Here is a 26,443-nt window from a genome sequence, read left to right on the forward strand (position 1 = left end):
GATATGGCTGAATAAAGCATTCCTACTGTAGTCGTACCAAATCTCAATCAGATCGGAGACTTACATTCGAAGTGTTTTCTTGTTGATGCAGAAGCTACCAGTCGAGTATTTATTTATTATCTGTTACCGTGCCAACTCGTTACAGTGCAATAATTATCGGCTGCTAGTAGAGAGACGATAAAAAATGCAAATACACTTAAACTTCAAGGAATATAGAAACTAGAGGCTTGAAGTTAACCATCGACTTTCAAGAGAGGCAGGTCGTGAAGTCACGGGATAGAGAGAATACAGACACTATTGAGGAATTTCATGCGGAAGGAACTTTCCAGATCCAGTGACTTCATTATTACGAAAAATTCGTTGTAAGGTTGCGATATATTATATTCTGCTACCATAATAGCTTTTACGAGGAGGTATGATATTGCAGGTGTATAAGGATATCGTAACCACAGGCGAAAGGGGATATACTTTAATTTCTCTGAAAATTCCGAGAGGAAAGGGAATGGCTATGACAGAGGGGAAAATGAAAGCTATACTGGGCTTTAGAACCTCTGACATAGATAACTCGGGTCTTGGAGAAAAAAAAAATATCTTGAATTAACTGAGGGATATCAGGCAGGAAAGATGCACATAAAGATAACTGGAAACGATGCAAAGTCCAGTTCGGGAGCCTCGTGACAGAGGACCAAGTTTCACCAAATGTAAAATTAAAGAATATAGACACACTGATGATGATGATGCTGATGCTTGTTGTTTAGAGTGGCCTAACATCTAGGTCATCGGCCACTATGGTACGAAATGAGACGAAATGGAATTACAATTTAAAAGTACAAAATTCATCCATTGACCCGAATTCCCAACTTGATGATGAGGAATGAATTGATGAATATGAATTTAAAACAATCAGTGGATAAGACGCGCATTGCCTAACATTCCCAGAAACAATATTACTGACCAAGGGACTGCTCCCAAAGCCCAATCCTGAATCGATGATGCTTGTGTGAATGGGTCAATATCTATATCAACGATCCCGCATAATGGCATTTATCGCTAGTAAAGGAGAACCATGGCATTTCTCAAGCTGCGGTACTAATCAAACGTAGCGTAAACTCACGGTGTTCCAAACATTAAGGGGACACGGAACGAAAAAAATTATATATAACTTTTTATTTTTTATTTTGAATTTTGTATCTGTGACCATTCCCCTTTCCAATGGTGTATAAATTTTGATAATCCTCCTGCTGGAAGTATTTTTAATTAATTCTTTTATAATATGATGCATAAGCTCCAGGCTCCCGCAAGGCAGGTAATTTGACATTTAGACTGATGGAAGCAGTATTTTTGACATGTATGGCAATAGAGTAGTAGATTTAAGTATATGAGGGAAATATATTGCTGTGGAATTTTACTGTTGGCAGCATTGTCATGGATTTGGTTGTTGACTGTCATTTGTTTGCTTTGTTTATGGTTGATGTGATTGCATGACATGTGTTTCTGTTTACTTCGGTGTTCTTACTGTATTTTGATGATCCAGTATGCCTCGTGTTAATACTGGAGTGTTCAAAAAGCGTGTTCATTCGAAGAAGAAGGCCAGAGTTGGAGAGAACTTTGTTGCTGACCGTTTAATAACCAGTCCTACTAGTAATGTTCTGTGATATGTCAGCAACTGATGACAAGCTCCAGCATGGACTGTGTCGACGGGGAGAAGACAGCTGATGTAAGTTCAACAGAGGAATAGAGACAGGAGCAACTTAGTCATCCGCACAGTCTGCCGTATGATATTATGGAGGAAATACAATCTATTTTCAGGGATCTGTCATACATTAACGTTTTGAAAAAATGCTTCCATGGTCGCACACAATATACTAATGAATGTGTAAATAGCATTATATGGAGTCGTTTGCAGAAAAATATGTTTGTGTCAATGAGGATACTTCATTTTGGTGTATATGATGATGTGGCATCATTTAACCAGGGAAATAATCACAAAATGTGAAGTGCTGCAAAGACTGGGGCTGGGCATTGGCTCTCATACCCGTGACGCCATGCTGCAAATCGACTTGGAAAGACTGAGATATGCTGAAATGGCTGTTAAAAACTTGCACCAGAAGGCCAGACAAGTCAGAAGAGCTAATAAGAGAAGCCTAGAAGATGAAATGAAAGAGGATAAAGATAATCCAAGCTATGGATCAGGCATGCACTAAAGCTGTGACTTTAAAGTCCATTTCCCGAAAGTAATTGTTTTTAATACTTAAGGAACATTTTCTCAGGTTGTGTGAGATACAAAGGATTCAAATTTTCAGGGTTACTTTTTAATGTTGTTGTGCACATGCTGAAAGAATTATTATTGTTGTAAGTCAGATATTAAGTATTTTACTAGAGTAAAAACTGGCAAAAAATTGCCAAATTTTGTAACTTCCAAATAATAATTCAAAAATCATAAAGTATTGCATATTATTCAAAAACAGTCATTTCAGTACCAAGCCAAGATATGTAGGTATATGTTGTGCAATTTTCAAATTGATAGCTGTAATAGGTTTTTAGAAAAATGTACCTTTGTGAAGCATGATTTAACATTGTAAGCATAGGGCGTTCCGTGTCCCCTTAAGGTACTACTCACAAGTATTGTACGTCGTAAAGGTAACGCTTACCTATGGTGTTTCTCACACAATGGCGCCACTCATAGCCAACGCAAACCGATGAGGTTCCTCACCTAGGTGTACTAACCACGGGCGCCGGCATTCCCGTGGTGTTCCTCTCATAGTGGGTACTAATCACTGGCAACGCAGACCTACGGTGTCGCTCATGTAGTGGTACGACTCACAGGCAACGCCCAGACCCGTGGTGTTGCTCACATGGGTACGACTCACGGGTACTGGAAACCCACACTGAACCCGGCTTGAGTGCTACGAGTCACAAAACTATTCAGTACCTAACAAAGTTGTACTACTCGCAAGTAAACGCGACCCATGTTGTTCCCCGCGTGATGGTACGAATCAAAAGTAGTTTCATGGTTCTAATTCAATCATCCCTTGGTCGCCCCTTTTAGTCGCCTCTCACGACAGGCAGGGGATACCGTGGGTGTATTATTCGTCTGCGACCCCCACCCACAGGGGGTGTGTGTTTGGTCCGCGAGAGGTATTTTATTTCCCTCAAGTCCGCCGGCAAGCCGGTTAGGACCCCCCTATCCGCCACCTGGGACGCGCCACGCGGGAGTATCACGCAGGCGTAGCAGGTTCGTGGTATAGACACCCTAACATAAATAAAGGTGATTTTGGACATCCACGCTGAAAAGTTGAACGTCCACAGATCTCAGTTCAATTCGTCTTGCAGGAGAAAGGGAAGAGGAGTCTTTAGTTGCCAGGCTGAGTATCTCAGCTGGTAGAGCGCTGACCTCCTGAGCTCAAGTTGGAGGGTTCGATCCCGGCTCAGTCCGGTAGTTATTCAAGGTGCTCAAATACGTCAGTCTCCTGGCGGTAGGTTTATCGGCAGATAAATAACTCCTGCGGTAAAGCATTACGGCATTTTTACGTCTTCGAAAGCCTTAAAAGAAATTAGTATGACATGCTGGATTTAGAAAGTTGAATTAGTAGTATTTCTTGTCATATTTGCTTTCGGTGAAATTGCTTGTTGTATTTTTGCTGTTGTAGTTATTATTGTAACGTTATTATGTTTTAACTTTACGTTTTTATCACTTTAGTGTTAAGCTAGTAGTAAGCTCAACCTATAGTTTTGTAAGCCGTAGTGTTAAGCACTGGAAATACTTAAGTTGTGTGTGAATTTGTACATGATGTTGCTGGATGCTAAATATTTTCTTTCCATGGAATTGCTTGCTGTACGCTTGCTATTGTTTTTGTTGTTGTTGTTGTTGTTATTGGGTAATTATGTTTATTTTATTATTACACTACTGTAAGTGACCAGACTAGCACAAGCAAGGAAGAGCTTTCTTAAGAAAAGAAATTTGCTCACTTCAAACATTGATATCGGAATTAGAAAGATGTTTTTGAAGACTTTTGTGTGGAGCGTGGCATTGTATGGAAGTGAAACATGGACGATAACTAGCTCAGAAAGAAAGAGAATAGAAGCTTTTGAAATGTGGTGTTACAGAAGAATGCTGAAGGTGAGATGGATAGATCGAATCACGAATGAAGAGATACTGAATCAAATTGGTGATAGGAGATCGATTTGGCTAAATTTGACGAGAAGAAGAGATAGAATGATAGGACACATCTTAAGACACCCAGGACTTGTTCAGTTGGTTTTTGAAGGAAGTGTAGGTGGCAAGAACGGTAGGGGTAGACCAAGGTATGAATATGACAAACAGATTAGAGCAGATGTAGGATGCAATAGTTACGTAGAAATGAAAAGGTTAGCACAGGATAGGGTGGCATGGAGAGCTGCATCAAACCAGTCTATGGACTGATGACTCAAACACAAGTGACCATTGCCACCAGGATATTTCCCATTTGCGACGTATTTGTTAATAATAATAATAAAATCAGTAACATCTTTAGCTGATTTGGTTAAACTTTCGCTGTTGAGTATTGACTCTGGTGCGCTGAAAAGGAGAAAACCCAGAAAATTATGTAAAATTAAGGATACAGAATGCTAGATACGCAATATATGCTTTATTGTGCTGAATGTGGTCTTTAAGTACGAATGACTGTTAGCCCGTGTGACACATGTTCGACATTTATTATAATTCTACAGGGGGGAATTTATTGTGTTCATCTGACTGCTCATTATATTCACAGTAAATTTTGGTACCGTAGTAAAAACAATGTTTTAATGACGAGACAAAAGTGTTGTACTCAACATATTTTGAAGAGCTCCTAAAATAGTTAAAGGATTATGGAATGTACGTGATAAAGCAGGTTTCACATATCCCACACTAGAATTTCAGATAATATGCAAAGTGATCTGTCCTTGAAAAAGGAGAACTCCGTCCGTAAAGGCTTATAACAGAAGACAGGGAAAGGAAATCTGAGATCAAATGAACAGAAGATAATCTGGCAGTGAGTGAGGAAGACAGAGAGAGAGAGAGACAAAGCGGAAGGGAATGGGTCAGTACCTTGAGGTATGAGGACCGAGAGGGAAAAGTACAGATTTAATGAGAAGGTTTGTCCGAGGCAACTTGTTTACTGACCCTTCTACTTCACCTTGACATCCTCTCTTATCGTGTCTAAGACTCTGTTGCAACTTGTTGGGCGTTAACATTAATTTACAAGCTTTTCTTTAAGCAGAGTGGAGCGTCTCGTTCGGTGCGATGCCACAGCAGGTTCTTGAAGAAAGAAATTTTTTTATTTTATACTCCATTCCATTTTTTTTGCCTTACGTCGCACCGACACAGATAGGTCTTATGGCGACGATGGGATAGGAAAGGCCTAGGAATGGGAAGGAAGCGACCTTGGCCTTAATTAAGGTACAGCCCCAGCATTTGTCTTGTGTGAAAATGGGAAACCACGGAAAACCATCTTCAGGGCTGCCGACAGTGGGGTTCGAACTCATTATCTCCCGGACGCAAGCTCCCAGCTGCGCGCCCCTAACCGCATGGCCAACTCACCCGGTATTGCATATTTTAATTATTGCTTATGAAGGTAAAGATTTACATTGTAACATTTTCGAGTATTAGGCTGCCGTAACACCCATTACGGAAAACTTACGTGACTAATGCTTGCTGCTAAACTGAATGTATGTTTTCCTCAAAATAGGCAGAATACTCCTTTTATGATAAGTATGTTCCAATATTTTTTCCCTGCATTAATGGAATTATATTTAGTTCAATATATAATCATAATCATGTCTACACCAATCTCTGTGTCATCTTCCTAAGTTTGTGACTTCGATCCCAGCTGAAAAGGTCATTTTAAAGAATGGTCAAACAATTTGTCACAATATATCATTCTTGCTAGAGTATTATCTCTGGTGATGGGTTCATTGACATCCGACCTATTTAAATTAACTCAACCATAGGAATTTCCATTGGAATTCTTTTTTTTTTTTTTTTTTTGTAGACAGCAGCATAATTGGAATGTCGAAATTAGTGAGCACGCTACCTAGATCGCACGATGCCTGACTATACACACTTGTCTCCTTAAGGATCATGGCAACCAGGCGAGGTTGTTCAGAATCCCACATTACCAAATTTCTGCTTTCGTTGCATTTCTGTTGCTACTGCAGAGCTGACTGCATATTGTTTTCCTTTCATCTATATCATTACAACACTAGGCTAATGTTTGTTACAACAAGTTTGAGAGAACGGCTGAACTGAGTGACATCTTAAAGCATTCTGACGAAAGCTCTTGGCCTGTAGATTTTCAGATTGTCTTTAGAAACATAAACTTTCCTCGCCGTATATTTTTAAATTGTTAAAGAAAATGTAGGATTCCCATTGGTCAGTACGCTTGCCAGTACTACTAGGCCGCCTGAAGCCTGAGAGCGCTGAGCAGGTGGTACGGTAGAGGGGCTGGAAGGGGGTAGGCGCGCCTGACCAGTCAGACATCTTACTGTCGGCTGTACTTCATGGACAGGAATAGTTATTGTTTTGTTCCCCAGCAGTTGAACAGAGCATATTGCATTCAAAATGTCTCTAAATTTAAATGAGAATTCGGTGTCTGGATTAAAATTAAATTCCAAATCAGCTGACGATATTCGATAAGCGTGGCTCAACATAGGATAAAGCCCCAATGGAAAATAGTCATTCCTTAATGTGTGTGAATCGTCTCCTAAAATATATAATAAGTAACGCCATTCCATTCCTTCAGGCGCGAAAAATGTTCTTGGGCGTGATTTCATAAAGGATTTGCCTGTTTTGCCGCATGCTTATCGCCAAACGATTGAAAATCCACAACCTGTTTCCAGTCATTCGACCGGCTTAGGAATGGAATGAATGAAGCCACCATCTAGCGGTGAGGATAGGAATTCTGCCGGCTGCCGAAGCCTGTCGCACTCCCTTGGGGCAATGATTAATGAATAACAGATGAAAGGAAATGATATTGGAGTGTGTTGCTGGAATGAAATATGACAGGGAAAACCGGAGTACCCGGAGAAGAAAAACCTGTCCAACACAAATCTCACATGGGGTGACCGGTATTTGAACCACGGAACCCAGCGGTGAGAGGCCGGGTATCCCCTGTCGTAAGAGGCGACTAAAAGGGGCGACCAAGAGATGATTGAATTAGAACCATGAAACTACTTTTGATTTGTACCATCATACGGGGAACACCATGGGTTGCCTGTACTTGCGAGTAGTACCACTAAATTAGGTACGAAATAGATTTGTGATTAATAGCGGGTGTATTCTACATGTGCGTCCCCTACCCGCAGGGGGTAGTGTGTTTGGTCCGCGAGAGTTATTTTATTTCCCACACGTCCGCCGGCAAGCCGGTTAGGACCCCCCTATCCGCCACCTGGGACGCGCCACGTGGGAGTATCACCTCTCCCCCTGCTACGCCAGCGTAGTAGGTTCGTGGCAACAAGAGAGCGATCATTTCGTAATAAAGGTGAAAGTTTGTTCCGCATAGCCGGACGCAGATGTCGCTCCAGAAATTGGCAATAGTATTCACTGTTGACGGTTTGTTCTTCAGGCAGTGCATGCGTTAGAATAACAACCTCGTAGTCGTATGCCACAATCAGCACAAGTTTCACCCGACTGGGTTCCTGTCGAAATTTCTGTGGACGTAGCGAACCTGGGTGACGCCATTCAATCGATTGACGCTTTAATTCTTGCTCGTAGACTCATGCCCATATCTTATGAATGGCAACAATACGCTGCAGAAATGTGTCTCATTCGTTGCGGTATCTGTCCGCGTGGATGCGAGCCAGTTGATACCGGTGCCATTTCTGTACGTCTGTGAGTTGATGTGGAACCCAACGGGGGGGGGGGGGGGCGATTTTCCTCATGTTAAGACATTTCATCACTATGTGCCACACCGTTTGATGATTGAGACTAACCTGTACTAATAATTCCCGTTCAGCCCATCCATGGTCTAAGGAAAGGAGACCACTCACGATGTAAATCTGATCTTGAGGAATGGACGGTCAACCTGTGCGGTGCAAATCCGTAGGCTCACTCCGACCCGCACGAAAGGCCTTGCCCCCTATATGGTAATGTATTTTCGCCACGGGCTTCACGTAATCCTCGACAATATTCTGATTAATTATTGCCACGGGCAACCTCTATTATAATCTACGAGCGCTGATAACCTTTAGAAAACATGCCTAAGAGTGGTGAAATCGACACTCTTCACTTCAACGCCACACAGCAACAACACATTCAACTGGATGCCTGTCAAATGCACGCTTACATATTGACATCAGCGCCACCTGATCGCTCCCATACCCTGTTTGCGCATGTCCGATCTCCTACGAGTGTCTGGACTACGTTGCCATTACTTTACATACAGCCCCCGTATATCGTACTTGATTAATGGGATAGACACAATTCAACTTTACCATTTGCTTGAGTCATGATAAAGTTAAGATTTGCATAATTGTTCCGTACTGAACTGAGAATTGCAATAATGTATGGTATATTTAAGCATCCACCTTTTCAATACAATACAGTTTTGCTGTGTAAATTATATAATAGTAAATCATAATAAATAATAAAAGATAGTAAATAAATAAAATATAATAAATAATTAAAAAATAATAAGCATGTTGTGATATAATTTGCACAACAAAACTGTATTGTATTGAAAAGGTGGATCCTTAAATATACCTTATTTTATTGAGTGACAAGAGGAAGGAATTTAATTTATAATAATAGTGACTAGTAGTCTCTGAAGTATTCAGTTATTGACCGCCCTAATGAAATCATTAAAACACGTAGTATTATAGCTAATTGATTATTTATAGTTTCTTGGGTTTAATTGTCAGAAATTGAATAGGTCAAAATCATGTTCGAGCTATTGGATTTTTACGGTGTTTGAAATGACGTGGTGTAAGTCTTTGCATCCGTAAATCATGCTCTCAATTATGCCTTACGAATAGCTTACACGTGGATTGAGCTCTAGAAACATTCAAATAAACACCGTATGTGAACCACGCACTAGCTGCAGTGCAAGAACTAAATAGAACTAACCTAGCGATACCGGTTTTACCAGCCTTGAGCGATATTGTAAAAATTAATTTTAAGCTACATGAATTTAATTCTGGAATCACTCTGTGGAACAATTTTCATTTCAGTCTGTTAGTAGAAATGATCTGGAGTCCAAATAGTGCACGTACACTGATATACGATGAAAGCTTTGATTAATATATTTTTTATGAAAGTGTAGTCTACAATAACGATGTTAGAATGTTATGGTAACTTTGACATTACTAGTGTGGTAATTCATATCTCGAGAAATATGTCATATAACTACGCAATATTATATGTGATAAAAACCTAACGAGTGTATGGTGCCTGGCAGTGATAAGCATCCTTTCCAATCGAGAAGTGTAATTTATAAATGGATTTACAGGGTCTCTTACATAACTGTTCGACCTCGCAAGCATCAGTCACCAATCTGTATCTCAGCTGTTTACATGGTGAGGCAGTTATCATTGCAAAACCGCATTTTTGTATGTAAAAGTTCCGGTTCATCTTGATGGTCCTGTGAACTTTCGCTATTCGTGTACAGAAAATCGTAATGGTGTTTATGAAGTTTCTCATTATGATAGGGATATTGGTGTTTGGTGTGCTGTTAGTGCAAGACCTACTTTCTTCGAGACGAAATACAGAAAAGTACCAAAATGACATTTTGACGCTGTTATTCAATCAGTTAAGGGGCTGCCTGGCCGAGGTGGCAAAGGCGTGCTCGGTTCATCCGGAAGGACTTGGGTTCGATTCCCCGTAAGAAATCAGATTTCCACTTCCGGAGGTGCACATGACCCTGAGGTTCACTCCCCCTACACCAAAAATGAGTACCAGTTTAATTCCTGGGGGCAAAGGCGGCCGTGCGTGGAGCTAACCACTCTACCTCAACAAGTGGTGAGGTTATGGATGGTGGAGGCCTTTACATTCCACCCCTCCAGGGGCCTTCATGGCATGTATGCAGATGATTTTGCTTTGCTATTCCATCAGTTAACGGGGGAAGGAGAATCACATGAATGGTTTCAACAAGATTCAGCCTCTGCTCATACAGCAGAATATTTCCTTCTTACAATCTTGGAAGTGTTTGCAGTGTGATCAGTGCTGGTGTGTTTCTGCCTCGTTCTCCAGATCTAACAGTGTCAGATTTTTTACTTGTGGGGTAAACTGAGAGGAAAGTGTATCGAACAAATCCTCACACAGTGGAGGAAGTGGAAGAAATGAATGAAGTCAGAAACATTACAGTGGCAGAACTCACTCGCGTCAACCAGAATGTGGTTAACAGATATGATGACTGTATAAGCCAGGTAGGATGACACTTCCAGCATCATTTATAAGGTCAAATTTTATATAAGATTGTATACATGACTAAAGCAGGGCGACCGCGCGCATCGTAAGTTCTGCTAAGGCAGCTGCCGTAGCAGAGAATGCAAACACATTGCGTTTGGTCTGAGTTTATATGATAAACCCTGTATTTATTTAAAAACTGTCTCCAATTGGATAAAGTCCCATCGGACTCAGTATACTCTCAACAATTTTTTTCTTTTACAATGTACAAATTTTCTTTTATGTAGGTGATGAACTAAAATTTCACACGACTTCTTCAGCACCACTGTGATAATTTCGTCCCGTAAAGATTGAGGTATACGTAATTTCTAACAAAACGACTCAAAGAATTTAGGAATAACACCGCGAGACCCAATTAGAAGTCGTAATACTTCAGTATGTTTCAGATGATATTTTCCCTTGAATTATCCAATTACTGGCTTCCACATGTTCTTTTCAACGTTTACGATTTCTGGCTGATTTCTCTCCGTTCCAAATATAAGAGCCTTTTACTTATTACTAATTTTATCAATATTTTAGTCGATACCCCTCTATTTAGTTACCGGTACATTAAGTACAATACTAAGATTACCTTTGGTAATATCTTTTACACTCTTTACGCTGCAGTTTCATGGTTCTCCATAGTCTCCACGATTTTTTTTTTTTTTGCTAGTCGTTTTACGTCGCACCGAAACAGATAGATCTTATGGCGACGATGGGATAGAAAAGGCTTAGGAGTTGGAAGGAAGCGGCCGTGGCCTTAATTAAGGTACAGCCCCATCTCCACGATTTGTACAGAGGACGTGGAACACAGCTTTAGCCTTATAAATATCATAATCCCAATGGAAATACTGTAAAAGTGTCATAGGAGAAATTTTGTTATGACAAGGAATTTCTCTCCGGAACTTCAGTGCATAAATTTGAGATTGCAAGTTACAAATGGCATACATTTCATTTCGTGTACTGTCCTAATCTGAAATGTAGATTTCTCTTACTGATGACGATGATGTTTGTCGTTTATATGGGTCTAACATCTAGGTCATTGGCCCCTAATGGTACGAAATGAGATGAAATTTAATGAAAATTTAAAATTCTAAAATTCATTCACTGACCAGAATTCAAATCTTAATGATGAAGAATCATTGTATGAGAATGATTGTAAAATAATCATCGGATTCAACTCAGAATGTTAAAAATTAAAAAATTCCAAAATCAATCCACTGACTAGAATTATTAAAAAACACGACGATGGAAAATGATTATGAACTTAAAACAATCAGTGGAACCGACCCGCAATGCCTCACCTACAGTACCCAGAAACAAATTTAAAATAATGGTATATACTGACCAAGGGGCTGCTTCCAAACCAAAATCCTGAATCGATGATGCTTGTTGTCTAAAGGGGCCCAAAATACAGGTCAACGACCCCTCATAATGGTACTTATCGCTAATAAAGTAGAACTAAAGTATTTCTCATGTAGTGGTACGAACGGTGTTCGTCAAATTCTGGTTCTAGACACGGGTATGTACTACGCACAGGTAACACAAACCTTTGGTGTTGTTCACATAATGGTGCCACTAATAGGCAAGGCAAACCCGCTGTGTTTCTCACACAGTGGTACTAATCACAGAGACTCGTACTATCCCGTGGTGTTGCTCAGATACTGAGCAATGATTACAGGTTACGCAGTCCCACGGCGTTGCTCATATACTGGTGTACCGCAAAACGCAGACCAATGGTGTTCACAACCAGATGCTGAAACACCCCAGTGAGGAGAGTCTCTTTATTTTTTCTCCTTGGCGTGTTACAGCCGATCCTGGACAAAGGGATCCTCCGTCATAGTGGCGGATACTATAGACTACAGTGATCCATCCAGAGACATAGTGCAACTAATCACAAGAAAAGTCGACTCAAGGTGTTCGTCGCGTGATGGTACTAATCAATCAATCAATCAATCAATCAATCAATCAATCAATCAATCAATCAATCAATCAATCAATCAATCAATCAATCAATCAATCAATCAATCAATCAATCAATCAATCAATCAATCAATCAATCAATCAATCAATCAATCAATCATTACTGATCTGCATTTAGGGCAGTCGCAGTAGCCTTTTCTTAAATGATTGCAAAGAAATTGGAAATTTATTGAACATCTCACTTGGTAAGTTATTCCATTTCCTAACTTCCCTTCCTGAAAACGAATATTTGCCCCCTCTTAAATTCCAACTTTATCTTCATATTGTAATCTTTCCTACTTTTAAATGCACCACTGAAACTTATTCGTCTACTGATGCCATTCCACGCCATCTCTCCACTAACAGATCGGAACATACCATTCAGTCGAGCAGTTCGTCTCCTTTCTCCCAAGTCTTCCCAGCCCGAACTACGAAACATTTTTGTAACGCTACTCTTTTGTCGGAAATCATCCACTTCTTGAATCAAGTAATCCTGGTGTGGGTCCTATACACTGGAACTATACTCTAGTTGGGGTCTTCCAGAGACTTATATGCCTTCTCCTTTACATCCTTACTACAACCCCTAAATACTCCCGTAACCATTTGCAGAGATCTGTACCATTTATTTGCAATCATATTTATGTGATTACCCCAATGAAGATCTTTCCTTATATTAACCTAGGTACTTACAATGATCCCCAAAAGGAACTTTCACCCTATGAATGCAGTAATTAAAACTGAGAGGACTTTTCCAATCTTAGAAACTCACAACCTGACAGGTAATCTCATGGTTCAAAATTCAGCATCACTCAGTTGCCCCTTTTAGTCGCATCTTACGACATGCAGGGGATACCGTGGGTGTATTCTTCGTCCGCGTCCTGCACCCACAGGAGTTATTTCTCTTACTATTCACAAAATGGTTCTTAGATGTCGTATGCGATAAATATAAATTACGTCTAGCTGATAAAATAATTATAAATATACTTTTAGAAACTATGGATATCATATCCAAACAAATATACTGTAATTTTAAGGTTTAGATTGATTTTTGCATTCTTGAATGAGAAAGTTTTTCTAAGAATAAAATCAGAAGAAGGCACAGCAATGATATCCGAAGGTACGTGATTAGTTCTTTACCTACCTATTTATTACATTAGTACCTAATGGCTATACCAAAATATAATACAAAATATTCCCTATTGCTCTTTTAAGTCAAAATGTATCCATAGCAAGGAATGAAATATGAAGGTCATGTTTCTATAATTTTGTCCACTCAATCAACAACAAACACAGAACAAAAAAGAAATTTTTTGTTTCCTGAGAAATGTAATTTCTTTCTACTATTAAAGCTCTCAAACATTCAATATTAAAAGTAAAAATCTATGAAAAATATTACTTTATAACGATACAAAATTTGCGTTATTTCTTAAGTTTGACTTTGTACAGTGCAATTTTATATACTACGTTATGTATCTTATGAAGATATTAGGTGAAGGTGATTGCTATATACAAGTAATATCATAGTTACAGAAGTTATACAAAGTTAATTATATTTAAATAGTTATTCCGAAAACCGTTTCTTCCCAGTGAAATCTGTCAAGTTCGTGTTGTCTTTCTTTATCTGGTTAGACGATGTATTATTTGTTAATGAGCAGTACTACTTTATCGGAATTTTATAAACGAACTATATTTCTATCTTACCTTTAAGGCCAGGTTACTGAAAGACGTTAGAATCTTGAACAACACAGATTTCACTGAAAAAATGTACATGATAATTTCATATAATATAGAATATAAAAATCGAATGCACTACTTGGGATCTAAAACTAAATGTGGTACTTCAGGACGTTTAATGAAATATATGAAAAATGAGCATCTTAGAACCAACTAGACAATAATTCAGTGTTATTCAAACGTTTTGACATCAGTGTACTACATTTGTAATGCACTTATTCCTACTAATTACAAAGAAAATGAGTAACTATTCTATCCACTTAAAGACCTCAGTGATTATACGAAGGCCATCCAGAAATTAAATTTCATAGAAGAAAAAAGACAACGTAGTTACGTGAAAAACTTTACTGGCATCCGATACAGCAACATTGGAGCTAGTTTACAACATTCATTCATTTTTCGAAGAGTCAGATTCCTTCCATTTTTTCTCTCTGATCAGTGTTATATAGAGGATGGTTGCCTAGTTGTACTTCGTCTTCAATCAATCAATCAATCAATCAATCAATCAATCAATCAATCAATCAATCAATCAATCAATCAATCAATCAATCAATCAATCAATCAATCAATCAATCAATCAATCAATCAATCAATCAATCAATCAATCAATCAATCAATCAATCAATCACTACTGATCTGTCTTTAGGGCAGTCGCCCAGGTGGCAGATTCCACTTTTTTTGTTTTCCTAGCCTGTCCTTAAATGATGGCAATGATATTGGTAATTTATTGAACATCTCCCTTGGTAAGTTATTCCAGTTTCTGACTCCCCTTCCTATAAACGGATATTTGTCCCGATTTGTCCTCTTGAATTCCAGCTTTATCTTCATATTGTGATCTTTCCTACTTTTAAAGACACCACTCAAACTTATTTGTCTACTGATGTCATTTCACGCCATCTCTCCACTGACAGCTCAGAATATATCACTCAGTCGAGCAACTCGTCTCTTTTCTCCCAAGTCTTCCCAGCGCAAACTTTGCAACATTTTTTGTAACGCTACTACTGTTTTGTCGGAAATCACCTAGAACAAATCGATCTGCTTTTCTTTGGATATGTTCCAGTTCTTGAATCAAGTAATCCTGGTGAGGGTCCCATACGCTGAAACCATACTCTGGTTGGGGTCTTACCAAAGATTTATGTGCGCATTCCTTTACATACTTACTACAACCCCTAAATACCCTCATAACCATGTGCAGAGATCTGTACCCTTTTTAACAATCATATTTATGTGATTACCCCAATGAAGATCTTTCCTTATATTAACACCTAGGTACTTACAGTACAATGATCCCCAAAAGGAACTTCCACCCTGTTAATGCAGTAATTAAAACTGAGAGTACTTTTCCTATTTGTGAAACTCACAACCTGACTTTTAACCCCGATTATCATCGTACCATTGCCTACTGTCCATCTCACAACATTATCGAGGTCATTTTGCAGTTGCTCACAATCTTGTAACTTATTTATTACTCTGTACAGAATAACATCATCTCTGATTCCAATTCTTTACACTTATCATTGATACATATAAGAAAACATAAAGGTCTAATAATACTGCCTTGAAGAATTCCCCTCTTAATTATTACAGGGACAGATTAAGCTTCACATACTCTAATTTTCTGAGTTCTATTTTCAAGAAATATAGCTGGTCACCAGTATCACTCATAGTATATAAATAAAAGGGATAAAGCTTCGGCTCTTATGATGTTGCGAATTTCTATTTGCAACCTCACGCAGTATGTGAAAGTAGCAAGTAGCAAATATTTCTTTTCTGCAATTGTATGCCTATATGAGCTAAGGGAATGAACAATTTAAGGTTAAGATCTCCGACGCGGCCGGAAATCGAATCCGAGCCCCTTTGAACCGAAGAGCACTTTCTAACCATACGGCTAAGGGGGCGGACGCTCAGCGCGGTGACAGCACGGAATTACACGTCTTACCTCTCCGTTGTTGCGGAGTGAGGCTATGCGTATCAGAAGCAGCCAGCAAATGGTACACACACGACACGCGCACATTGGTTTTCTTAGGACTATTTACAACACGGGCACACGTATGTGCTGCCATCGATACCATGAACTTTTATGATATTAAAGAGCTTTGTACATTTCATATTATCGACGAAGTACAAAGAGCATAGAAATGTAAAAATGGTTTAATTAGTTGTAAGTCATAGACAAGTACCCTTAGTTCACAAATTAGTTAGAATAGAGCTCACATACTACGATTTTTCGCTTGAACTTTGTGTCCCAAAAGCAACGAGGTCCAGATCCTTTTAAATGAAAATCACAGTGATCAGTACATACTGCTATTGAAAACTGACTATCCTTTTACTTGTCATACGATCTGTTTTCCTCTCAAGCTAAAGAACGATGAGAGGGACGAAAGCAATAACGAAATCACATCATTCAACGTACTTTGAAATACTACCACTTGGTTTAAGCGAATCTGCGCACCCGTCTCTCCACGACTCATTCCACTCCCGCGTACGAGACCTTTCCTTCTCTCTCTATTTTTAAACTTCTTTCTGTTTAGTGCGCCGTTTGTCTTACTGCAGCACTGAAAGTAATTTCTCCCGTGAGACGAAAAGCAACGGTTATGTCAAGCTCTTGTGGAATGCGAGAGAAGGAGAGAGACCGTTTATTTTTTCTTTAAATGTACGAACATCAGTAGATACGGAAAACGATGTAGGGTGTATATTACGTTAGAGGAACACAAACTAACGTGGAAGTTCTCATATAAGACAGTGTGGAGGTGAGCAAGACTCCATTGCATTATTCATCAGCCCCCTGCTAGGGTGTACTTTTATTTCTTCCCCTCTGAAGTCTCTGGCTGCTTTAATTACTTTATGGATCTGGCCTGTCTTACCTCAGATAACTCGACGTAGCTTGTGTAGTGCAAAGGATATCCCTCTACCTGTGCTTCTCCGCCATATCCGCACGTTAAAACGCACTATCATAAGGTGTCAAAACTAAGAACTTAAAATTTTTCATACATACGTACATACATACATACATACATACATACATACATACATACATACATACATACATACATACATACATACATACATACATACATACATACATACATACATACAGCGAATTGCACGCCTCTTTCAATGAACTAAGTGCTTCCACAATCTTCTATTTTCAACTATTTATGTATTATTTATTTATTAAATATCCTGACAGTTTGAACCCTATTGAACATGAGTATATTTTATCATTTTGATCAGTTTTTTAATGATTGGTTCTTGACACAAAATTAGGAAACTAAATTATTGAAGATGTGGTATAAGAACTTAAGGAACTGTCTGTAGCAGCAGGATTTCGTAAACATATAACATAATGGCTTTGAAAGTTCCACATTACAAGTGTTTAGGTGACACTCAAGTTCGAATCTTGTCCTTCCAAACATGCTACAGTCGAACAACAATGGTCCACCGTTTTTGAAGATCCATAAAAGCACACGTAATCACCTGCAATGTTAGGTTTGCTATTTTGAAGTGTTTAAAGTTCCATGGCCGAAGAGAAACTGAGTGAAAATGAATTCGGGCACTAATGTGTTGCACTGGAGTCGGTTATAGATGTCGGGAAAAAATAATTCTCTTGTGATTGACACTTTTGTACTTGATGTCCACAGGTTTATTAGATGTGTTTTGATTGGGCTTTTGCATTGCTTGGGGGTGATTTGTTGTAGGTGATTTCTATGTTGGACGAGGAGAATGCTTTTACGAGGATGCCTGCATTTCATTTCCACGACAATCGGTGTGTCCTCGGATCCTGAAAAGACTGACGTGGGGGCACAGCAATGCTTTAGATCTTACAGTAGCAGCTATTGGACTGACATTATGTTTGTCGTTGATTGTGTTCATTGTGATAACGTCGAATTATACACCTCTTATCTTGAACTCATCCTCACCTTAGGCTCCATCTGATTTTCCATGAAAAAGTCAATAATTATCTAAATAGCCTATCCTCCACCATTCGCCTGCGTGATCCGATTATCAAAGCGATTTTGTCATTATTACAGCGAAATGAGCTATGGGGGTTTCTTTGATTATACCAATAATAGACTGTACATTTCAATTCAAGATTGTTTATTCTGCTTCAACTAATTAACAGTATAAAGAACTCTTGGATCTTGTGGACAGGAGAAAATAACAAATGTCTTTGTGCGTTTGTGGTATATTAACATATTTTTTTTCATTTCATGGAACCCAACTTATTGTCTTCAAGATTCATTCAGGAAAAAGCTTATCATGACACAGGAAGAATATATTTTAGTTTTAGCTCGTTTCACGGTAACCTATTAAAAATATCTATTCGTTGCATCCTCAAATTAACAAGTGATGAATCAAACTTACGAATTCATTTGACCAATTACTATAAATGTCTAAAATCCTTGGTATATTCTAATTTGAGATTTACTAACAGTAAATTTACCCATTCCTTTCCATATGGGTAGAATTGAAATTTCAAGATAGAATTTGTCTATGAAACTTTCAGAATACTTTCTGAAATACTTGCACACACGACACAAATTAAAGAGGATGCTGGCCTTTGTCTCTTCTGATAGTGGACACCAGAACAGAAAAATATATTTAACATATATTTGCGTACTAGGATCTCATCTACAGTATAATTTTCACTTATTCAACAAAAGAGAGAAAAGTAAATTTCAAACAATAATTTGAGGGCATAACACACATATGATTTGTCCCTAGCCCTGTTTATGACAGTCTTCCTTTCCATAGTTTAATAGCTTATTTGCCTGTTGTTTGCATATTTCTATATAGTACATATAGATTCCCGAAGAATAATTTCTACATTATCGGAAAATCATCATGATCATTGAGAAAACACTGAATTACTCGTACTTAGTGGAGTACTATTTGGCTATTTAGATCCCAGGCAGTGATAACTGATGTTTTCGAAAAGGGAGATTTAAGACATATATTAAGAATAATAATTGATTAATAACATGCTTGGCATGCACTATGTTCTGACAAGCATTATGACTTACCTCCAAAACATACATTAAACAATCAACATCACAGCACTAAACAATACACTTCAACATAGCGATACGCAAAGCCATGCTAACTGTAACATAAAAACTGCTGGACAGAGAATCAGGTTGAATTTAATGCATGTGTCGGTTAAACTGTTATTTTTGTATTATTCGTTTAATTTGCAAAGTTTAAATATGATTTATATATTATTTGTTTAATATACATATTTGTTATTATATACTTTTCCTCCTATTCCCATTGATCTTTAAGGCATAAGATTGAACGTTAAATGGTACTGGCGGGAGTTAATTGGTTTCTTCCCGTCAAGTTTATTACGCCATTCTAAATTGAAATCAAATGTAATTTTAATTTCTATAAGTCCTTCCACACGAATTTCAATCTTTATTGGAATCAATTAATTTTATATTCTAGAGTGAAATATCGATCTGTCCTTTCTTTTGAAGTCTTAAACGAAATGTTTATAAACAATTTACGGGCCTAATTCGTATGAAAGAATAAAATAAATGTTATTGTTTTCGTAAAACTAATTTTTGAAGTATAATAATATCACGCAGTTCTTTAGCAATAGGATATTATGGTTAATCGATAAACTCAAATAAAATGCATCTACAAAGACCTACTGGACAAAACACATTTGTTTCAGATTTCTTGAGAAATAGAAAAGGGACAAAACTGCGAATTTATAAGCAATACAGTAATATACGAGAGAGACGCAAATTTATTAATAACTGCCAAAAATTCTACAGGAATTACATTATTAATCTCTCTGCGTAATCCATGCAAAATCTTATATAACCCAGGAGAATTTGCTTTCTAAAATAATGGATATATAATAGGGCCCATATAATGAAATAATATTAAAATTTATCATTTAGATACGAGAGTAAACAAAGTTGTTGGAAATTTTGTTATATTGTTGAATAGCTATAGTCATATAGGAGTTTGTACATTTTTCGAAAACTTTTAATGCTTTTCAACTTTGTTTATCCTCTTGTTTTAAAAGCTTTGTTTTTTCACTTATTGACTTACCAGCTTTAACCATATGTTTGTTATTAGAAGCTGATTCTTCTCATCCTAAACCATGCAATGAGAAGAAAATGTGCTTATGTTAGTTAATCGACATAATGCAAACACCAAAAAACCACACGCGCAAGAAGAAAAGACTAGAGGCCAAGCTGAGATCCTTCATCTTCCCTTTAATCATTTCCAATCTCGAACTTGGCCACAAGTCTTTCTTACACCTTCCGGACATTGAAGCAAAGCCAAGTTGTAGAATTCTTGTATTTAAAGAATTCTATAACCGATAACATCTACTTGTCTTCAAAATTTGTTCAACGTTTTAAAAAGTAGATTATGAATATATCAGTATAATGTTTAAGACTGGGAAACAATTAACTATAAATAACTTTATAAACTAACAGTATTCTTACATTTACGAGAAATAATTTTGAAAACAAGTTGTAATTTGAGAAATATTTTACATTATATTGGCTTCACACACAAAACTGATCGTACAAATATTTAATTGATAATATAGTTACACACATACAAAATTTAGAATAATATAACTTATACAATAAATTCCCTAACAATCATAATCCAGTTTGGTGTGTAAGATTCGATCCATACAATTATCCCTGCAACAGAACAAAACTTACCAAATTTAACCAAGCGTTTGTGGTAAGGATTTGGTTCTTTTCATCCTGTAGGGGAAAATCATTTAAATATTACATGTACACAAAACAACGGAGACTTGAAAATGCCATTCCGAACATTATAATATAAAACACTCAAAATGTATTTTACTAAAACTGTTTTAGGTAGTGTAATTATTCATTCTTAAAATTATATTCATTCGTAGTTTCTCATCGTTATATAAATGAATGACATGAGTAAGACAATTATCTGTATATTAAATTATATTGAATGTATTGGAATTTTATACCGATACTTAATTCTAGTTTATTTAATAATAATTTATTGAGTAATAAAGCGAGACATAACAAAATCACAAATACATAACAAATTTCATATTGAAATAAATTACAAAAGGTGTAATAATACATATTACTTAGTTACTACGATATGGTTCAATTTCTCGGACCATTTCCATCATATTTGCCTATCCTTGTGAATATCAAGACAATAAACAACCCTTTTATATTTATAAAAGAAAGTGAGCCAAAATATACAAATCATTTGCCAAAGTTAAATGAAGTAAATACTTAAAATAATGGAAATGCTTCGAATTGTATTTTTCCGTATCTTTCTGAAGAACGGAGGTATTTTATAAAAAATGTATATCTAATTCAAATATCTGCTATGAAAATAATCAACGGATAAACGGAGAACACCTCGACACATGGCAATAATATTATTACATAAATATAGACTCAAGCAACCGATGAAGGGGAATCTTCTTTGTAGAATTTTCCGAGTACTGCCACTACCAAGGTACAATATTGATCCTCTCGTGAGCTTTCATCTATCTCTACTTAATTAGATTCATTTTGTATAGTGGTCACTATGTCTAAGATAAAAGCCTTCAACAATCCAGACTGTTCGGACCGAGCTCGATAGCTGCAGTCGCCTAAGTGCAGCCAGTATCCAGTATTCAGGAGATAGTAGGTTCGAACCCCAATGTCGGCAGCCCTGAAAATGGTTTTCCGTGGTTTCCCATTTTCACACCAGGCAAATGCTGGGGCTGTACCTTAATTAAGGCCACGGCCGCTTCCTTCCCACTCCTAGCCCTTTCCTGTCCCATCGTCGCCATAAGACCTGCCTGTGTCGGTGCGACGTAAAGCAACTAGAAAAAAAAAGGCTGTTCGCAGAAGTCCTCAAAGAAACGTTGAACTTTTCCCTTTTGGAATATTTCTCCTTCGTGATTCCTAAATTGTAGTAACCACGTCTCTCCTAACTGATACTGTCAATACTAACATCAATGAATTAATCTGGGCTTCTTACTTTCAATTTTTTTATCCAGCCTTCCTTGGACAAATTACCTCATTAGTTTTGCGAGACCTAGGGGATTAATCTTTTACACCTCTCATTCATCATCCTTACCTTTCACTTTTGAAGTGTTGGATCTCTTCCATATTTTTCTATGAATAATAATAATAATAATAATAATAATAATAATAATAATAATAATAATAATAATAATAATAATAATAATAATAATAATAATCGTAATAGTTTTAAGTCTCTCCAACTCCTTTTACTGTTTTCGTGGATTCCGGTGTACTGGAATTTCGGCTGTAGGAGTAAATCTACAGTCACGAGGCTGTTGTCTTTGAGAATCTCGAAGTACCACTGGACTGAGCCGGGACTGAACCTGCCAAGTTGACCTGACAAAGCCAGCGGTATATCCTCTGAGCAACTCAACCTGACCAGTAATGATATAATACTTACATGGTCAACTAATATTATACGATGCATTCGGCGGGCTGAGTGCCCAGACGCCAGGTGAGATGGTTCGAACCCAGCTTAGTCCGAAGGTGCTCAAATACGCCAATCTCGTCCCAGTAGATTTACTGGTATATAAAAGAATTCCTGTGGGACAAATCTCTGGCACCTCAACGTCTCCTATATCGTAAAATTAGTTAGTGGGACATACAATCAATAGCGAAAGCATGATGGATTCCCTTACAGTTTGTTCATTTATTTAATTATATTACTATTGAACAAGTGGTAGTATCTAATCTATAACAATACAGACAAACATTATGGTATGGAAAAGGGAAGCTGTCGTTTGTCTGTGCTTCAACGATCTTTGTTTAAATTTGTTGTGAAAGTTTCAAGCAATTACTTACACTTTCAGTAGAGCGCTGCTTTACCGAATAAATTAAAGATCAAAGTCTCTTGCGAGCGTTTACAAGAGTTGGTCGTTTACCGATCTAGTGTATAAAATGTTCTCGATAGTCAAAGAAGACAATTTAATTAGTATAGTTACAAGACAAAAGGAGTATTTCTTAATTTTTAATGAAAATAACGAAAGCTACATTTATAATATCTTAATTTATATTTTCTTCGTCAATTAAGACCACGTTATAGCCAACCTGATTGCAGTGAGTTGATAGCAGAAAACGGTAGTGGCAGAGGTTGGAGAAGACTGTAATTTTTTAATTAATATTAATCACAAGTAATTTATTGACAACGCATCACTCTACCAATCACCACAGAAACACTCAATAGTGAAACACATCCCTCCGCGTAGCGTTGAGGTCAGGAAGGCCGTGAAAATCGACTTAATCCATATTAGTGCGGATTACAGATAGTTTGGGAGAAGAAAGAACATGAGGATACTTAGAAGTACGGAGAGGTATATGATATGTTATCACACGAAAATGGCTAAATGTAATTTTACAAAATTCAGCATTTGATTTTTTAAATAAGGACTGAAAACAAGAACATGCTTACATTCAGGTAGTGAGGTAAAACATGAACTACGAATACGTAAGAAGGGAAGCGCTGCTGTTGCACTTAGATGGCCGCTTTGAACATAATTAACCGACATACATGTATTCTAGAGTTTTAATACTATAGTCAGGTATGGAGATACAATTTGACAAATTACTAAGAAACCTCCTCAGAAACTGATTTGCACGGCCCTAGCTCTGGTTGAAGGAAGGAAGGAAGGGGGAAAAATGAAAAAATAAATAAAGTTGGTAGAAGGAGAAAAATAAATAATGATAAAAGATAGAAAGAAATCAGAGAAGCCATAAGTTCGTACAATCGTCCCTCAGCACACCATGAATGAGAGACAGAGCCGAAACGCTCATGTTGCTAGCTGGTGGACCTGAGAAAACTTTTGTATGTCATCGAGTAATATCAGATTACCTTGTCTTGCCTAACTGGCTTACGCCTACTGTCACGGTCACTACTGATACTAGGTGACGCGTCTACTACGAAATTCGGAATAAAAAGTTCGTGCATTACCATCCCGTGTGAATGAATCTACGAACTCGTCATCCGCTGACGTTACAGGAGTGTCATACACCATACTCTTCATACTACCTACGTGGAACTGCCCGGCTTCTCTTAGTCGTCTCTCGATGGCCGCGAACGTGCAGCATCGGACAAATTCTCAAGAAACTCCTCAAGGTTTTATAACAACACTTAACCAGTTCATAAAGACAACATCCTTAATAGAGCTTGTAATAACGTGACACTTGGTCTACACCCTGTTACTGCAACCTCTAGACTAGTGGTTTTCAAAGTATGGTACGCGTACCACTAGGAGAATGCGGGGTCGTCTCACGTACTAAGCAAATTTATTGTAGCTTTTAACCACTTTCCAGTGAGCATTTCAGAAAATAGTTCAGCTTGTTCATTTTCAATAAAATAGTGTTTTGATTTTGTGTTTTTTTAAACCCTGACCACAACTCTTTCATGCTTCAGTTCGTCGAGGGGCCCCCAAGCAAATGGGAAAAGCTGCGGAAGATAATGATGGTTATATTTAATATTATTTGGCATCCAGCAACAGTCATTTTTTTTAATGTCTGGTACGCCTATAATCACAATAAACTCGTTCTTCGGGGGTACGAGGTAAAACAACTGGATTTCGGGGGTACGCCAACCAAGAATTTTTGAATACCGCTGCTCAAGACTGTGAAGTTTGACGCGTTTAAAAGGAAGCTAACCACCATAACAACCTTTTGTCTCTGTTGGATGGTTGCCCAGTTGTAGGCCTACTTCCTCTTAAAACAAGAACCACCACCACCACCACCACCACTGTTGGATAAGACCATTAATATCTGTGGACATTATAATTGATTTTCATGAAACATTTACCACGCGTAGGACATTTATTACCGGGCGAGTTGGCCGTGCGCGTAGAGGCACGCGGCTGTGAGCTTGCATCCGGGAGATAGTAGGTTCGAATCCCACTATCGGCAGCCCTGACGATGGTTTTCCGTGGTTTCCCATTTTCACACCAGGCAAATGCTGGGGCTGTACCTTATCTAAGGCCACGGACGCTTCCTTCCCACTCCTAGCCCTTTCCTGTCCCATCGTCGCCGTAAGACCTATCTGTGTCGGTGCGACGTAAAACAACTAGCAAAAAAAAAAAAAAAAGGACATTTATTCCATGTTGATATTTTCCTTATTCTCTGTTTCTGTGGTAGGGGTAGCGTTCCTGTCGCTTACCCGGAGGACCTGGGTTAGATTCCTGGCCATGTATTTGTTTCCTATCTGAATCTGTCTACGTGATTACAATTGAGGTGCTGTCTGACTGTTATATGGCCGCCCCGGTCTAGAAAGCCAAGAATAACAGTCGAAAGGGTTCGTCGTGCCGATCACACGACAACTTGTAATCTGCAGGCCTTCGGGATGAGCAGCGGTAGTCTGTTAGGCCATGGCCCTTCGGGGCAGTTGCGTCATACGATTTTTTATTATCTCTGAAACCACCCATAGTAAAGATCGCAATTTATCTTGGTATATCCTCAGAGCAGGGATTTACAAAATGAATTATACATTTTAGTTCAGTTTCGTGGACCAGGCGGCGGTCTTACAACGCTGGCTTCCGTGGTTCAAATCCCGGTCACTCCATGGGAGATTTGTGCTGGACAAAGCGGAGACGGAACAGGATTATCACCGGGTACTCCGGTTTTCCGTCATCTTTCATTCGAGCAACACTCTCCAATATCATTTAATTTCATCTGTCAGTCATTAATAATTGCCCCAGAGGAGTGCAACAGTGCAACAATTCCTATCCTCTCCGCTAGAAGGGGTTTCATTCATTCCATTAAAATCACTGAAAACCGGCTGTGTATTTTCATTTCCCTTTACACTATTTTATTACATGAGTACAAAGGTTTTATCCTACACTTGTTTTCAGTTCAGGTTAAAGCGATGATGGTGATGTTTCTTGCTTAAAGGGGCCTAACAGCCAGTTCATCGGCCCCTAAAGGTATAAAGTGCAACGGAATGCAAATTAAAACTTCAAAATGTATCCACTGACTAGAATCTAAAATGAATGTCGATGAAAGAGTGATCGTGAAACAAAAACAATCATCGGAAACAATTCACAATGTCTTAATTACTGGGATGGTACGCACTATCTAAACGGGTCCAAAATCGACGTCATCGGGCACTCATAACGACACTAATAACAGATAAAGCAGAACCATGGTGTTCTTTCTATAGCGGTACTAATCACAGGAAACATAGACTCATGGTGTTTATCGCATGGTGGTACTAATCACTGGTAATGTCGACCCACAATTTATCACACATTCTGTTAACTCCCATAGGCACCACAAACCCATGGTGTCCCTCGGATAATGGCACTACTCCCAGGCAACGCAGACC

The 26,443-nt window shown here is 38.2% G+C and overlaps 1 protein-coding gene across 1 annotated transcript in view; it reads right to left on the bottom strand.

Annotated features, from left to right (window-relative positions):
- Positions 1-26,443, bottom strand: part of LOC136872183 (neuronal acetylcholine receptor subunit alpha-7) — a 324,332-nt gene that overhangs the window by 244,913 nt on the left and 52,976 nt on the right. Inside the window, exon 3 of the mRNA XM_067146019.2 lies at positions 20,162-20,206. Coding sequence (XP_067002120.2) covers positions 20,162-20,206 — 45 coding nt within the window. The remainder of the gene's footprint in view (positions 1-20,161; positions 20,207-26,443) is intronic.

Source organism: Anabrus simplex, chromosome 4 (assembly GCF_040414725.1).
Source record: "Anabrus simplex isolate iqAnaSimp1 chromosome 4, ASM4041472v1, whole genome shotgun sequence".
Taxonomy (NCBI): domain Eukaryota; kingdom Metazoa; phylum Arthropoda; class Insecta; order Orthoptera; family Tettigoniidae; genus Anabrus; species Anabrus simplex.